General features: G+C 35.8%; 1 protein-coding gene across 2 annotated transcripts in view; it reads left to right on the top strand.

The window, feature by feature from the left end:
• TMEM135 (transmembrane protein 135) overlaps window positions 1-17784 on the top strand; it is a 320100-nt gene that overhangs the window by 73544 nt on the left and 228772 nt on the right. For both annotated transcript variants that reach the window (XM_036028704.1, XM_028516386.2), the window contains exon 2: window positions 15847-15974. In XM_036028704.1, the coding sequence (XP_035884597.1) occupies window positions 15952-15974 (23 nt within the window). In that variant the 5' untranslated portion in view covers window positions 15847-15951. The remainder of the gene's footprint in view (window positions 1-15846; window positions 15975-17784) is intronic.

The raw sequence follows: 17784 nt of genomic DNA, 5'->3' as shown, positions 1-17784 counted from the left end.
TAGTCAGGATCAGACTGAATTTTGGATTGTGCCCGCAGCTCCATTTTGGAGCACAGAGAGTGTTACTGTAACTGTTTACTCTAAATCTACATTTCCTCTCATTCTCTCTTTTCTACCCTCATTTCATTCTCTAAAAATTACAGATTGCCTATAATGTGTCAGAACTTCGGGGGCAGGGAACGAGATATATGTGGACATTACAGTTAAGGGGGGAGATAACTTAGAAGAATTGTATAAAAAATTTCAACTGTGGTAAGTGCTATTAAAAAGTACAGGGTGTTATACTAGAGAGTGGTACAAGAGGACCCATTCTAGTGCAGTGGGTTTGGGAAGGCTTTCCCAAAGAAGTGACGTAGTGAGTATATGCATATATATCACGTGAATGTTTATTAGGCCATTAGTTTATAGAAAGAAAGGTCATTTGATGCTTTCTTAAATCCAATACCCTGGCCAAGGATATGATTTCTTCCCTTTAGACTTTGGGCTCTGCTTGAACTTGAGGCCAATGGTGGTAATTAAACATCTCAGACCATACAAATACTCTGATTAACAGATTCTCTGAAATTGAACCTGTATTCTAATAAACTGTATATTTTCAGTGACATTAGTCAGAAAATTTTAGTTAAAAACATTAGAAAAACTGTTTTAACAACCTCTTTTTATTTTCAGCCTGAAGGTAAGGTTGTTTTAGACAAAACTGTGAGGTCTGAGTAGATAAGCATCTTTATAAAGTTTTCTTTTTTCTTATGGCTAATTTTGTGGTTTAAGTTTTCTTCTGGTTTAGTTAAATGGTAAGGGTTATCCTCATCAAGAAATAGTAAGGGTTATCCCCATCAAAAATATATTTATCAAATAGTTGATGGGCTAATTTTCAGACTTGAGTATGAGTGAGTTTTAGCAAATGTGTGAGTACAAGTGCAGTTTAAACCTTTGGAGAATGGTTTGTCTTCTGTTAATGGAATTTTATGTATCAACAAATGATGAGGTAGTTTGGTATCTTTTAGTCAGCATAGTTCCCTGATTTCTGCGATCTCTTCTCTTGCTCAAATTGTCTCTACTTCTGTGGCTTGAATTCTTAGTTTGCTTGAGTTCTGTTTTGAGGATTCATTTTAGTACACCCATGTTCTTATTGGAGACACTGGAATATTTATTTGTGCATACCTTCTATTTTTCATATGAATGAAGTTCTTCATTAAGAAGTGTATTAGAATTTTTCTTCATTAACTAAGGTATTTCATATTAGAGCTTATGATATAAAGTATGCAGAAGATGGCAGGGCAGGGTATAAAAATGTTTTGATTTAAGATTGTTGTATTTAATGGTGAGTGATATCAATAAGTTGAAATAACAGTTGCATGTTTTCAAGTCTGTCCCTACATTGCCAAAATTATTAATATTACTTAGTTTAGAACATGGCTATAATATACACAGGGCTCAATCTGAGTCTTGTTCTTGATCACATTTTATCTCAATATTATATCTAAAGTATATTTTCAGGTTTATCTTTAAAGCCTAAGTCAAATTCCACATAAATGTGAAAGTGGCCCTTTCAGAGAGTAAGACTTGATTTGATGGTCATCACTAAAACATTTGTATGATTTTTATTATAGGGAGGCCTTATAGTAAGTAACTAAGAAAAACCTTTGAAGATTTGCTTATATTTACTTGTATATATTATTAATGCAGTTGCCCTACGTTTTTTTTTTTTTTTTAAATAAGCTGGTTGTATACCATGAGGCAGCACGGTGGTAGTGTATTGGATATAAGTTATAAGATTTGAATTTTTTGTTTTGTTCTGAAATTTATAGTATGACCCTCAGTGCCCTCATCTATAAATTGATGAAAATCCTACTTTAAGTACTTCATTACTGAAGAGGCAATACTTTCTAACTCAGTTTATGAAGCCAACATTACCCTGATACCAAAACCTGACAAGGACAGTGCACACACACGCAAATAAAATTGCAGACCAATATCTCTGATAAAAGTAGATGCAAAAATCGGAGAATGACAAATACCGCCAAATTGAATACAATACATTCAAATGATAACATGTCATGATCAAGTGGGTTGTATTCCAGGGGTGCAAGGATGGTTCATCATACACAACTTGATCAGTTGTGGTACACCGCATTAACAAAATGCAGCATAAAATTGTATGATTCATATCAATAGATGGAACAAAGCATTGACAAGTTACAACATCCTTTTATGATTGAATCACTCAGTAAAATGGGTATAGAATGGCAAGGACCCTCAACATAGTAAAGGGCAGATATGACAATGCCCAGCTAATACATTCACGAGTGAAAACTGAAAGCTTTTCCTCTGAGATCTGGAGTAAGACAAGGGTTGCCTACTCTCACCACTAGTATTTACATAGTACTGGAAAGTCCTACCAAGAGCAATCAGGCAAGAGAAAGAAATAAAAGGTATCCAGATTGAATTGAAGAAAGATTACCACTTTTTGCAGAGGACATGAATTTTTTTATACAGAAAATCCTTAAGACTCCACCAAAACCCATTAGAAACAATAAGCCAATACAGTAAGTTTGCCTGGATACAAAATCAATGTACAAAAATCTGTTGCATTCCTATATACTAAAATGAAATTTCAGAAAAAATGAAAAAAACAACCCCACCCAATTCCATTTGCAATTGCAAACAAAAAGAATAAAATACCTAGGAATAAGCTTAACAAAGGAGGGGAAGAACCTATACACTGAAAACTATAAGAATTAGTGAGTGACATTCAAGAAGACACAAAGAATTGGAACGATTATTCGTGTTCATGGACTGAAAGAAACAACATAGTTAAAAATGATAATGTTACCCAAAGCAATATACAGATTATTGCAATCCCCTATTGAAATCTCAATGATATTTTTCAAAGAAATAGAACAAAAAAATTGTAGAGAACCATTGTAGAGAACACAAAAGACCCAAATAGCCAAAGACGTGCTGAGAAAGAAGAACCAACGTTAGAGGTATCAAACTCCCTGACTTCAAGTTATACTACAAAGCTACAGTAATCAAAACAATGTGGTAGTGGCAGAAAAACAGATACATGGACCAATGAAACAGAATTGAGAGTCCAAAAATAAACCCATATGTACATGGGTAACTAATTTTCAACAAAGGAGTCAAGAACATACAATGAGAAAAGAAATCCTCTTCAATAAACGGTGCTGGGAAAATTGGAAAGCCGTATGCAAAAGAAAGAAACTAGAGTGCTTTTTTTTTTTTTTTAAGGTTTTACTTATTTATTTTTAGAGAGGGAAGGGAGGGAGAGAGAGAGAGAAATATCAATGTGCGGTTGCTGGGGGTCATGGCCTGCAACCCAGGCATGTGCCCTGACTGGGAATCGAATCTGCGATGCTTTGGTTTGCAGCCTGTGCTCAATCCACTGAGCTATGCCAGCCAGGGCAAAACTGGACTGCTTTTTGACAGCATAAACAAAAATTAACTCAAGATGGATCAAAGATCTAATATATAAGACTTTAAGCCCTGGCTGGCATAGCTCAGTGGATTGAGCGTGGGCTGTGAACCAAAGTGTTGCAGGTTCGATTCCCAGTCAGGGTACATGCCTGGGTTGCAGGCCTTAGCCCCAGCAACCGCACATTGATGTTTCTCTCTCTCTCTCTATCTCCCTCCCTTCCCTCTCTAAAAATAAATAAGTAAAACCTTAAAAAAAGACTTTAAACAAAATAAATAGAAGGAAACATAAGTGCTAAACTTATGGACTTTGGTCTGAGAGGATTTTGTGTATTCAGTGGCAAGGATAATAAAAGCAAAAATAAATAAATGGGACTATATCAAACTAAAAAGCTTTTGTGCAGCAAAAGAAACCATCAACAAAACAGAAAGGCAGTCAACCAAATGGGAGAAGATATTTGCAAACAATACCTCTGATATAGGGCTAATATCCAGAATATGTTAAGAACTCATTTAACTCAACAATAGAAAAACAATTCAGTTAAAAAATGAGCATAGGACCTGAACAGGCACTTCTCCCAAGAAGACATGTGGATTGATATATGAAAAGATGCTCAATATCACTAGCTATAAGGGAAATGCAAATCAAAACCACAATGAGAGACTACCTCACATCTGCTGTTAACAACAAAACAAGAAATAACAAGACAAGAAATAACAAGTGTTGGAAATGATGTGGAGAAAAAGGAATCCTTGTACACTGCTGCTGGAAATGTAAATTGGTACAGCCACCTTGGAAAACATTATGGAGCTTCCAGAAAATTAAGAATACGGTTACATATGACCCAGTAATTCCTCTTCTGGACTTCGACTTGAATAACTTGAAAACAGTTATTTTTAAAGATGCATGTACTCCTTTGTTCACTGCACCATTATTCATGCTGGCCAGGACGTGGAAACAATTGGATGGTTGAATGAAGAAGATGGGGTACATATGTCCAATGGAATACAACTCAACCATAAGAAAAGATGAAATGCTCCCATGTACAACTTCATGGGTGGATCTTGAGAGTATCATGGTAAATAAGTCAGAGCCTTGGCTGGTGTGGCTCAGTGGATTGAGTACTGGCCTGTGAACCAAAGGGTTGCCTGTTAGATTCCCAGTCAGGGAATATGCCTGGGTTGTAGGCCATGTCCGCAGTGGAGCCGTGTGAGAGGCAACCACACATTGATGTTTCTCTTCCTCTCTTTCTCCCTCCCTTCCCCTTTCTCTAAAAATAAACAAATAGAATATTTAAAAAAATAAGTGAGAGAGAAAAGGAAAAGAACCATATGATTTTACTCATGTGAGGGACATAAAACAGAAAACAACAAATGAACAAACAAATCAAAAACCTCCTAGACATACAATAGTATGGTGGTTACCAGATGGGAAAAGGGGGATGGGGGGGTTGAAGAGGATAAAGGGGGTCTAATTATATGGTGACAGAAGGAGACATGACTTTGGATATGAGCACACAATGCAATATACAGATGACGTGTAAAATTGTACACTAGAAACATACAGCATCACCCCAATAAATTTAATTCAATTAAAAAAAAAAGACTTCATGACTTGCTGTGGAAATGATATGAGATAGTGCACATGTAAAAGATTTGAAACTGTAAAAATATGTAAATATTAATCTGTGCTACTTGGTTTCTTGTCCTTTTGTTTCAGATATTTAAATTTGGCTTCTGTAGCTCACAGTTTTAACCTTAAAAATAAAAATATTGGAAACGATTTAAATGCAGTGTATTAGTCAAGAGTTCTCCAGAGACACACAACCAAAAGGAAGGATGTGTGTGTGTGTCAGTGCATCACACATACCATATGTGTAGATGGTGATGGGGCCAGGGGAGGCAAGCTTATCATAAGGAATTGGCTCACGCAATTACGGAGGGTGAGAAGTCCCAAGGTCTACAGTTGACAAACTGGAGACCCAGAAGATTTGATGTGTGGTTCTAGTCAGAACCTGAATGCCTAAGAACCAGGAGAGCCAATGGTGTATGTTCTAGTTTGAAAGTCTTCGGGTTTGAGACCCAAGAGAAGCAGATGTTTCATTCTGAGGGTGAAGGTGCAAAAAGACCGATGTCCCAGCTTGGGAGCAGTCAGGCAGGAAGGGTTCCCTCTTACTCAGCAGTTTTGTTCACACCTTCCATTCACTGGATGAGGCCCACCCACATTAGGAAGGGTAATCTGCTTCCTTCAATCTATTGAACATTTTAATCTTATCCAGAAACACTGTCACAGACACACCCATGGTAGTGTTTGGCCAAACAAATGTCTGGGTGCCCCATGGCCCAGTGAAGTTGACACATAAAATTAACCAGCACGTACAGTAAGTTTATTTGTGACAACAAAGTAATTCTGCCTTCTTTATTGTGCCATTTTTAATTAATAAGATCCTAGTTTTTAAAAGGGTTTTGAAATTTGAGAAAGAGTAAGGAAAGTCTTGTTACTAAAGATGAGTATCCTACTTTAGTTCTGTTTACTGAAGTTCTTTTATTTTGAATTTGTTGGTGCTATAAAAATATGGTTTAGTTTTGATTCTCATGAGGACCACTTAACCTCTCTGAGTAACACAGTACAACTCCTTCCTGACCATGTAACAATTAGATTACAGAGGAACACTGTAGATCCATTATGAGAGAAGGCAGGAAAATGACACAAAGTGTAATTGAATTCTTTATAGTTATTTTAATTGCCATTTATTTTTTCAAACATATTGTTTTACACAGAAATGCCTTTAAAACACTTAAAACAAATTTGTACAACATGAAAAGAAACTGAGTGAAGTAAACTAACATTTTTAAAGTGCTATTATATGCTAATTACTCTGCTGACTATATTAATCATCTCATTTATTTGAAAAATACTGAGTCTTAGAATGAGAAAGAAAACCGAGGAAAGTTAGCTGCACAAATGGTTGTGTCTGCTTTCCTCTGTTGGGGTCAGCACTTTTATTTGCTGATCTAGTGTTGTGAATTCTGCCTTTCATCTTCAGCTGTTGTAGACTGAGCCCATAATTCTAGCCCTGGAGTCCTTGGTGCCTTAGTCTCCCTGGATCAGGTTAGCTTACTGGCATATGTATACCAAATTTATGAATATTCTTTTTTTTTAAGATTTTATTGTTTATTTTTAGAGGGAAGGGAGGGAGAGAGAGAGAGAGAGAAACATCAATGTGCGGTTGCTGGGTTATGGCCTGCAACCCAGGCATGTACCCTGGCTGGGAATCAAACCTGGGACACTTTGGTTCCCAGTCCGCGCTCAATCCACTGAGCTATGCCAGCCAGGATGAATATTCTTTTAGGTTTTTTTTTTTTTTTAATCTATCTCAGGTTTGTTCCCCATATATTTTTTTCTTTTAGAATGAGTAGCCTGAATTCCAACAGGGGCTAGTAAATCACAAATTTTTCTTTGTAACATGTGCTATGGATGAGTGATATTCCTTCTCGTCTAGAACATGCCAGACTTCAACATCAGGTATTTGTGGTGGTTCAGAGCATGAGCTCTGGAGCCACTTGCCTGTGTTCAGTCCCTGTTCTGTTGCTTATTGGTTGTGTGACTTCAGGCACACAGTCTCTCGTGCTCATGTTTTCTTATCCCTAAAGTGGGGATGATGACTGCCCATCTTGCAGACTGTTATGAAGATTAAGTGAATTCACACTGGCATGGCGTTTGGAACAGTACCTGGGACATAATATAAGTTTTTGTTAAATAAATAAAATAACATTCTGTTAATAAAATAAAAATGTAAATGCATTACACTGTTTTCTTTAAAGCAGTTGTTCTCGATAATGGGTGATTTTGCCTCCTAGGAGACATTTGGCAATACGTGGAGGCACTTTTGGTTTCCTTAGCTCAGGGTATACCACTGGCATTTACAGAGTGGAATTCAGGGCTGCTGGCAAACACCCTGCTATGCAGGGGGGGAGTCCTCCACAGGAGCAAGATGTCTGGTCCAAAATGTCAATAGTGTCAAGGTTGAGAGACCCTGCTTTAAAGAAATCATTATTTGTTAGTGATTTTGTTAAGAAAGATTAATTAAATGAAACAATCAATTCTTTCTCATTGCAAACTGTTTTATATTCCAAAGTAACAAGATTTGTCAGACTTTCTATATATAGTTTTCTAGGAGGGTTAACGATCAAGCTCTGGGGCTAGCAAAGCTTGCTAAATTAAAGTTTGGTACTAGTAAGGGTAACATCACGGGGCCAGCCCCTTTGAGGGCCGGTTAGCTTTGTTCTACTTCGTGGCAGTAGACTGCAGCCCTAATGCTAGTTAGCCATCTCTGTGGCAAATGTGCCACGTTAGCCACATGGGGACACAGACAATGAAATGAATAAGATAAAGTGTATATGGGCCTGCCAGAGGTTGATTAGTGATATTTTTGTAAAGAAATTCCTAAATTGGGGCCTGTTACAATTCTGTGTTATTTTTCAGGCTATAGCCTTTGGGTGAGTCACGTTGGCCTCCGTATTTGCCCTTCATGAACTGCCTTGAAACACTGCCTGTGTCTTTCGACTTATGCCTGGAATGTTCATGAAGATATTTGCCTGTATTTTCTTCTAGTTACTTTATTATCTGTACTGTCCAAATTTACATATATGATACATGTGAAATTAATTTTTGTGTATGGTATGAGGCAGGATTAATTTTTCTTCTACACAGATAACCTTTCCTCTAGAACCATGTATTTAAAAAGTGATATAATTTTAGAAGAGGGGAAAAAAGAACTTTTGTGTCATTTTTCCCAGTGTTGACCTTTTATTTTTAATTTTTAACATGATGATTTGATCTGCATATTTTCAACAAGATGATTTAATATACGCACGTAGTGAAATAATTGCTATAGTCAAACTGATTGACCTGCCATCTCCACGCGGAGTGACTGTTTCTCTGTGATGAGAGCACCTCTGTATTCCTAGCGTATTTCCAGTGTTCAGTACAGTCTTACTAACTGTAGTCACTATGCTGTACACTAGATCTGTAGAATTATCCTACATAACTGCAATTTTGTACCTTTTGCCCAACATCTTCCTGTTTTTCCCACAGCCATTGGTAACCACCATTCTACTTTGACTTTGACCCTTTTAGATTCTTCATTCAAGTGAGATGGTGTAGTATTTGTCCTTCTGTGCCTGGCTTATTTCACTTAGCATAAATGTCCTCCAAGTTCATCCATGCTGTCACAAATGACAGGATTTCCTTTTTTAAAGGCTGAATAATATTCCATTATATATGTATGCCACATTTTCTTTATTCATCTGTCAGTGGACACTTAGTTTGATTCTGTATTTTATCTTAAAAAAAACAACTCAGTTTTATTGACCTTTTGTACTTTTTTGGTCTCTATTTCATTTATTTCTGCTCTGATCTTTATTGTTTTCTTCCTTCTGTTAACTTTTCTTTAAATTTGTTCTTTTTCTAATTTCTTGAGGTATAAGTTATTTGAGATCTTTGTGTTCTGTAAAGGTAGGCATTTATTGCTATATACTTTTCTCTTAGAACTGCTTTTGTTTCCTTCCAATGATATATTGTGTTTCCTTTTTTATTTCTCAAGATATTTTTTACTTTCCTTTTGATTTTTCTTTGGCCCATTGTTTTTTTCCCCCACAAGTCTGTTAATTTCCACATATATATGAGTTATCCAGTTTTGCTCATTATTGATTTCTAGTTTTATTCCATTATGGTTGGAAAAGACACTTGATTTCAATCTTGTTAAATTTTTTAAGACTTGTCATGTGGTCTAACCTATAATCTATCCTTGAGAATGTTCTGTGTGACTTAAATGTGTATTCTCTTGTTGGATGGAATGTTCTACATATGTCTGTTAATTTAATGTATAGTGTTGTTCAAGTCCATATCTTCTTTGTTGATTTTCTGTCTGGCTATCTACCGAGGGTAGTATTAATGCCTCCCACTACAATTGCATTGCTGTCCGCCTTCAACAGGCTGTCCTGTTGCCTGGGGACAGGCCTAGAACCTTGGCCCACTGGGCTGGCTCTTGTTCTTGGGTCCATGTGGGCAGACCTGGTATCTGGGACTTCAGTGTTTGGCCTAAAGCCTGGGTGTGTGGGGCCAGCCTCAACCTGTTTCTGTGGGGTTGGCCTGGTGCCGAGATGGTCCTACGAGGCTGCTCCTGAATCTTGGGTTTGGTGGTGCCTGGTTTCACCTGGTAGGCTTGGTGCTGAGGATTGTGGTGAAGTTGGGTGCTCACTTTAGTTTTCTTCCTCCATTGGGTGGGTATCTCTTTCCACACTGAGTTGTCTGTGGGTGGGGTTGGGTGATGTGGGAAATGTGAGATTGTCTTTCCTACCTTCTTCAGTGCATCTTGTCTTCTTTCTGTGTTCAACCCAGGTGCTGTAATCTCTCGCCCTTAGCTCTTGTGAAACCTTAGCCCTTGTGAAACCTTAGCTCTTGTGAAAGTAGTTTTGCACATGGATGGTTGTTCAACTTGATATTTAGGTGAGGGGATGAGTGCTAGAAACTGCTATTCTACCATCTTGCTAATGTCACTGCTCTGTCATTTAATTCTACTTCTTTATTTAATAAATGAAGAAAATGAAATCTAATGAGCACCTAAACAACGGTCCTTCATAGGAAATCGTTATACACTTAAGATTAAAAGTCATACCTCCTAATTATTTAGTGTTCATGCTGATTATTTTTGCTTCTTATTCTGATTTTTCTATAATAATTAACATTAATGATTAATGATAATAAGATATTCATAATTAATGTGTACATGTGCTCTTACAATTACTACATGGCTAGAACAGTTACTGCTTTGTTCTTTGGTTAGATCATTGCTTCCTAACCTTTTTTCACACTGTAACATGCTGTGGTGTACATAGAAAATGATAACAGTTGTGTGGCATGCCAGGGAAAACTGAGAAATGGTTATCACCCTGCTCTGTTACCCCTGGCCTGGCTGCCCAGAATGCTGAGGGGATTGGTATTTCAGCTGCCTTGTAAACCCTGGTTGGAAGCTCAGGGATAGAGAACAGTGATGATAAGGTCTTAGGATATTTCCCATGTTTCATGTTAGATTTCTTTCTGTTTCTCACAGTAGACTGATCAGTTTGGTCTACCAATATTGCAAATATCTATAGTTTTCCCACTGTATTGTTAATGGATATGTAGGTGTTTTGCAGTATTTATAATTACAGATAGTGCTATGAATATAACTTTTGGTGGAAATAAGCACTTCTCTTGAGTATATATGTAGAGGTGGATTGCTAGATCATAGACTAAGTGTACACTTAGTTTCATTAGATGATGTCAGTTTCCCAAAGTAATTTGCAATTTTACATTTCCTCCAGCAGTGTGCGAAGTACCAGTTACTTTATTTCAGACAGTACTTTGCATTATCAGTTTTTTTTTAATTTTTGTCATTCTGGCGAGTGTGCAGTGGTATTTCATTGTGCAGCTCTCTGGTGACTAATGATGCTGAGCACATGTCATATACCTGTTGGCCATGTGGATGACTGCTTTTTATTGTAAGTTTTATTTTGAAGTAATTGTGATTCCTTAATCAGTTGTCAGATATAATAGAGAAAGACTTATAGAATTGCGTTTCTCTCAGTGGTAATATCTTGCAAAATGATAGTAAGATTTGCCACCAAAATATTGCCACTGAAACAGTCAAGATGCAGAACATTTCCATCACTGCAAGGAGTCCATATGTTGCCTTTTATAGCCACACCCACTTCCCTTCCACTTCCCCACCATGACTTTTCCTTGGCAACCATTAATGCTATATAAATGGAATCATTTTGAGATTGTCCCTTTTCATTCACAATAATATTCTGGAAATTCATCAAGATTGTTTCATGTATCACTAGCTTGTTTCTTTTCATTGCTAAGTGGTATTCTGTGTTTTTTTTAAAGATTTTATTTATTTTTAGAGGAGAAGGGAAGAAGAAAGAGATGGGGAGAAACATCCATGTGTGGTTGCCTTTTCCACACCCCCAACTGGAGACCTGGCTTGCAACCCAAGCATGTGCCCTGAGTGGGAATTGAAGCAGTGACCCTTTTGTTCACAGGCTGACACTCATTCCACTGAGCCACACCAGCCAGGGCAGGATACACCACAGTTTTTAAACTGTTCACCTCTTGGATGACATTTGGGTTGTTTCTGATTTTTGGCAATTACAAACAAAGCCGCTATAAACATTTGTGCACAAATTTTGTGTGAATATGCATTTTCATTTCTCTAGGATAAACACCCAGGACTGCAGTCATATGATAGTTGCCTCTTGAGATTTTAAAGAAAATGTCAAACTTCTTTCCAGAATGGCTGTAACATTTTCTTCATACCCCCACGCCCCACCAAAGGCGTGAATTTCTCTGCATCCTTGCCATATTTGGTATTTTCATTATTTTTAAATTTTAGCCGTTATGATAGTTGTATAGTGATAGCACATCGTGATTTTGATTTGCATTTCCTTAATGGCTGATGTTCTTATCTTTCATTTGCATATCCTCTTTGGTGAAATGTCTGTTCATATCTTTTGCCATTTTTAATTGTATTGTTTATTTTTTTTTACTGTTGAGGTTTTAGATTTCCTTTTATATTCTAGATATTAGTCCTTTCCTGGATATGTAGTTTACAAGTATTTTTCCCCATTCTGTAGCTAGTCTTTAATCTTCTTTTTTCCCTTTTCACAGTTCTTTTTGCTTTCTATTGTTGTTCAAGTATTTTTTTAATATTCTTAACAGGTTTTTCACAGTTAATTTTGAAAGACAAAATTATACTTAATATTGAAGTAAAATTTACAGTTTTTCCTTTTATGAACTGGCTTTTGGTGTGAAGTCTAAGAACTCTTTGCCTAGCCTTTGATTCCTAAGATTTGCTTCAATTTTTTTTCTTCTAAATTTCTGTAGTTGTATGTTTTACATTTATGTCTATGATTTATTTTGAATTAATATTTGTATAAAGCATTGAGACTTAGGTTGGGGTTAATTATTTTCTTTTTTTGCCTATGGATGTCCACTTGCTCCAGCACCATGTTGAAAAGGCTATCTTTTCTCCATGGAATTGCCTTTGCATCTTGTCAGAAATCAGTTGGTTGTACTTGTGTGGATCTACTTCTAGGTTCTCTGTTCTGTTTCCTGAATCAATTTGTCTGTCTTTCTGCCAATATCATAAAGCCTGATTGCTGTAGCTTTAAGTCTTGAAATTGGGTAGACAGATTTCTCCGAGTTTATTGGGCTTTTCAAAGTTGTTTTAGCTGTTAGAGTTCCTTTGCTTTTCTATGTAAATTTTAGGGTAATCTTGTCTATATCTGCAAAAATCTTTCTGAGATTGTGATAGAATTTTTGTTAAACTTATATATCACTTTGGGGAAAATGACCTCCTTACCATGTTGAGTCTTTTAATCCATGAACATTTATTTACATCTTCTTTAATTTCTTTCATCATAATTTTGCAATTTTTTTGCATACGATTCCTATGTAAATGTTGTGGAGCTTTCCCTATGTATTTCATTTTTTGAGGAGCTATAAATGCTAGTGTATTTTTAATTTTAGTGTCTGTTGCTCTTATATAGTAATATAAGTAATATTTATATGCTATCTTGTATCCTTTGCTTTTGCTGTACTATCTTAGTAGTTCTAGGAGGGTTTTTTTTTTACTTGCTTGGGATTTTCTATGTAGAAAATCATGTTATCTGCAAATGGGGACAGTTTCTTTTTAGGAAGAGAAGGAATTTTTTTCTTTCTGAAACTACTTGACTAATAAACTAATAGAGTACCAGATTCTGCCCATTGTTAAGTCTAAAATGAAGGAAAGATTACATTCCAAAACCTGAAGATGCTGAGTGAACAACCATTAAAACTGATGAGATGGTTGAAGGTCAGTGAGTAATTAAAAATGAAACCAACATTTTGTTCCTAAGTAATTGGTGGATGTAATGCTATTACTGGAGGTAAGACACACAGAAATAAACGCATTTATGGGAAATATAAAGAGTTCTACTTTGGACATACTGATTTTTTTTTATGTGTATGGTGCATCTTTATTGACATGTCCAATAGATATTTGAAGTATTGTTTAAGAATTTAGGGAAGAGGTTGGAGTTAAAATAGGAATTTCTGCTTTGAGATAATAGATGATGTTGTGGGAGAGAGCATATGTAGAATGAATAGAGATCTAAGGAAGAAATGTTAACAAAGCAATAGCATTTAGGGATATAATGGGAGGATGAAAAAAGTGCACTGTCAAAGAAACCATAGAAACTTCTGTCTTGTCAAAGTTCTACCTATTTGTCAAGATCCACCTTGGAAGGTAACATCTTCCAGACATCATCATCATCTGCCCAGTCTTATCTCTTCTTTTTTTAGTTATTCCCTAAATATTTCTAAAGCAGTTTCTTCTTCCTCTAGTTTAGCTTTTACCACGTTGCCATAGTATAGCTTATTGTTTGCGATTTTATATTCCTTGAAGGTAAGGGTTAGATCTTATTCACCATTATTTTTCCTGTGTATGGAGTATTTCTTTGTTTAATTGAATGCAGTTGTAGATGGCCAGTTTCAGAGGCTTCAGGGGGGTAGAGTGCGAAAAGAATTGAGGTCGCCATTAGATTTGTTGGTCACTGACCTTAGGGAAAGTGTTATTTCTAGAATGGTGGACAGTGAGTGGAGAGTTCTGTAGTCTTCTCTCAAGTCACTGACTTTTCTCAAGTCAGTGTTGCCTTTTCTGTACTCCCTTCCCCCCATCCCCAGTTACGCTTTTCTAACTATTATTCCTTTGATGCTACTGTTTCATCACAATGGGAAAGCATCCTTTCCTGGTGACCTGTGAGAATTCTACTGTTCTTCCCTTCTCAATGCAACTACTGCCTACACTCTTTGCTAGACTTCTAAGGCTCTTTGCATTATGTTGTTAACATTTAATCATTCTTTGAATTCTCTATCCATTTCTTATCATATATTATGCTTCATAAGGTTTTTATGTCTTAATATTATTCTTAATAAATACTGAAATTCATGTCTCAATTTTTACTGAATCATCTTAGGGCTTTTTGTTTTGTTTTAACCTTGAAACCTTTCTTTTAAATTCAAAGTCCACTCACAAAAACACTCTAAACACAAATATGTTTTCAATCTAAATTTAAGGGATAAGTTATGACAGTTCAAGGGTTGATATTCTTTATAAAATACATCTGTGATAAACTTCTGTACAGGAACTTGTTCTCATTTTTGTGTTTTGGTGTCACAGGGTACCTATCTACATTATGTTAGACACTTCCCAATACGGGGGTGAGCAAAAGTAGGTGTATAGCTGCACTGCAACTTTTTTTGTTAATAAAGCTATCGTGGTAATCATAGCCCGCGTGTCTTTTTCCATATGAACAATTGTAAATCTCCTTTTGCCAACCCCTGTATTTATTTTTCAGGTCTTTTTTAATTTTTGTAGGCATTTATTTATTTACTTTTTAGAGAGAGGGGGAGGGAGGGAGAAAGAGAGGTAGAGAAACATCAATGTGTGAGAGACCTTTGGTTTGCAGGCCAGCACTCAATGTGGTGTGACTGAGTCACACCAGCCAGGGCTTTCAGGCCTTTAAAATTTTTTTTTTAATTTATTGATTTGAGAGAGAGAGAAGAAGTGGGGCAGAAGAGAAGAAGGTAGGGGATGACGGCTGGGGGTGGGGGGAAGGGGAGAGAGAGAGAGAGAAAGAGAGAAACATTGAATTGTTATTCCTCTTATTTATGTATCATTGGTTGATTCTTGTATTAGTCCTTACCAGGGATCAAACCCACCACCCTGGCCTGTTGGGAGGATGCTCTAACCAATTGAGCTACCTGGCTAAGGCTAAGGCCATTTTTTTTTAATGGGCTGTAGTAGGCCAGAAATCATTAATTTTATTTTTTACTCTTGTATTTTTAGCATGGTTTTTGTCATATATTAGTCATGTTTGAATAACTGAATGAATTTCTCTGGTTTCTCTCCTTGAATTTCTCTAATATTTAGGCTGATAAGATCTGTAATGTAATTTTGTTTTAGCATGCAATTTCTATTTGAATTGCACTTTATTTTTTCCATTTAAAAATATAGTTCATTTTTTGTTGTTTAAAACTGTTATTAAAAGCATTATAAATATTTTCCTCGATATTTGGTGGTTACTCATTATGTAACCTGTGTTGTAGTTTCTTGCTGTATATTTTACTCACTATGCTTTAGATAAATTAAAGTATCTCCTTTCCTGTTCCAGAAATTATATTTTTATAGAGGAGGAGCCAGTAAAACACCAATGTTTTTACTTTAATTTTAAAATATATGCTGTTATTCAAGCTTTCATGTAAGGGCTAATTTAAGTGGGGACATTTGGTTGGATTAAACAAAAAAGACTTTCTCTTTTCAGATTGCAGCAATTCTCCGGAAACGAAAAATAGACTATTATTTACACAAACTACTCCCTGAGATCCTACAGTCTGCTTCATTTCTGACTGCTAATGGGGCCTTGTATATGGCCTTCTTTTGCATTTTAAGGTTGGTACTCATAATCGCTACTGGAAGTTAATACAAATTCCTTTGTTGAAACGGAAACAAACAGATGTTTATGAAAATGTTGTGCAGGTCCCACTGCTTGTGTATGTTTTTCTCTCTGTGAAATGACATTTATTTATCCCAAGGAAAGCTTGTAAAAGCAGGAGTTACAAGCCTCTTGGCCTCAAGCTGTAATATAAACTTCAAATTATGGTTGTGATTATATAGCAAAATTGCTTTAATGTATCATACATTTTTTGAGGGCTACTGTGTTTGCCAAGTCATTGATGAGGATTTCTTAACGTTTCAATTTCATAGATCATGAATTCAAAGCAGCTGTCCATCATATAGGTTAAGTTCATATGCAGTGAACAGACTTCAAAATGACTATAAAATGCTTGTATTTATATATAAAACAGTAAGTTAACTTCTGGCCTATCCTCCTGGTGAAACTTTTGGTCTGATAAGTCTAGATATTACCAATGTAACATGCTTCATACAATATAGATTGAGTTAGCATTCAGGTTTTATTTTATTTCCTCCCGTCCTCCCTCTGTCCCTCCCTCCGTCCCTTCCTTTGTTCAATTATAGTTGTCCCAATTTCCCCCATTGCTCTCCTCTGCACCTTGCTGCCCCCAGTCAATCCCTACCCCATTGTCCACGTCCATCGGTCGTTTATATAGAACTCAGGTTTTAGTCCTGTGGTACATGTAACATAATTGTTAAATACTTTTATCTTTTTTCCCACTGATTGTTGAAAACCCAAGCTAGTATTTTTTTAATCTGTCAAATTTAAAATACTAACTACATTATCCTTATATCAGTGTTATATAATTAGTGTTGTCTAAAGTTCTGCAGGGGTGTTTTAACTGTAATCAAAAATATTTCAAATGTCTTTTACAGATATATACCTCAGAACATTAATATTTATAAGTGTTCCTATTATACAGAAAATAATTGATAAAGTTTATGCTATTGAATAAATCATGTTTTCAAATAGACCTGAAAATTTGTGTAAGAAACTCTTTATTATGTGGTCTCTGGAAAGTTTCTAACACTTGTTAAAACTCTAAAAATAAAGTTATATGATAATTAGATTTCTAAAAAGTAGCAGTAATAATAAACCGCTAGGCAGCATATTTCTTTATATTCTGTGAACCTGTTTGGTTAAGTTGTGGAAACATAAACTACTTAAAATAAGGCAACATCTCTGTTTCTTGTGTAACAGTCATTGAGTTACTTTCCTTTAATTTTTACATTCAGTAACTTATTACATTCTTTGTGGAGTTTATATTGGAGGGAGAACTACTTCTAGTTTTCTTAGGCAGAAGGATTCTGTTGTCTGTTTCAGAAATGCTGATGTTATATATGCTTAGTAGGTTTCCAATTCTTTAAAGCTAAGCTTCAATTAAAAAGATCATTTCATCTTTGATTCTTATCCTCATCTGTATGTATATATGTGTGTTTTCCTATAATATATCATTTAGCAATTGACCAGCTTTGTTCAGAAAACATCTTATGATTATGTGCTTTTCCCTTTCTTAGGAACATACTGTCTTTGAAAGGGGAAAAAATGTCTTTCTAACATCTCCAGTTTTTTTCTCTTTAAAAATTTAAGCAGCTAATGACTTTATATAATGAGTGAGACAGTGTTCAGAGTCTTACTTTCAAGGGACATATTCTAGTAATGAAAAATTATACAGATGTATAACTAAAAACATGAAATACTTTAGCAGGTATTGTAAGAAGGAATTATGAAGGGTTGTAGAAGCAAAGAGGGAAAGACATTTGTTAAATATTTATTATGTGTTAA

The sequence above is a fragment of the Phyllostomus discolor genome, chromosome 6, assembly GCF_004126475.2.
Source record: "Phyllostomus discolor isolate MPI-MPIP mPhyDis1 chromosome 6, mPhyDis1.pri.v3, whole genome shotgun sequence".
Classification (NCBI taxonomy): Eukaryota; Metazoa; Chordata; class Mammalia; order Chiroptera; family Phyllostomidae; genus Phyllostomus; species Phyllostomus discolor.
Note: the sequence above shows the minus strand (reverse complement) of the source record. Positions and strands in the feature narration are given on the sequence as shown.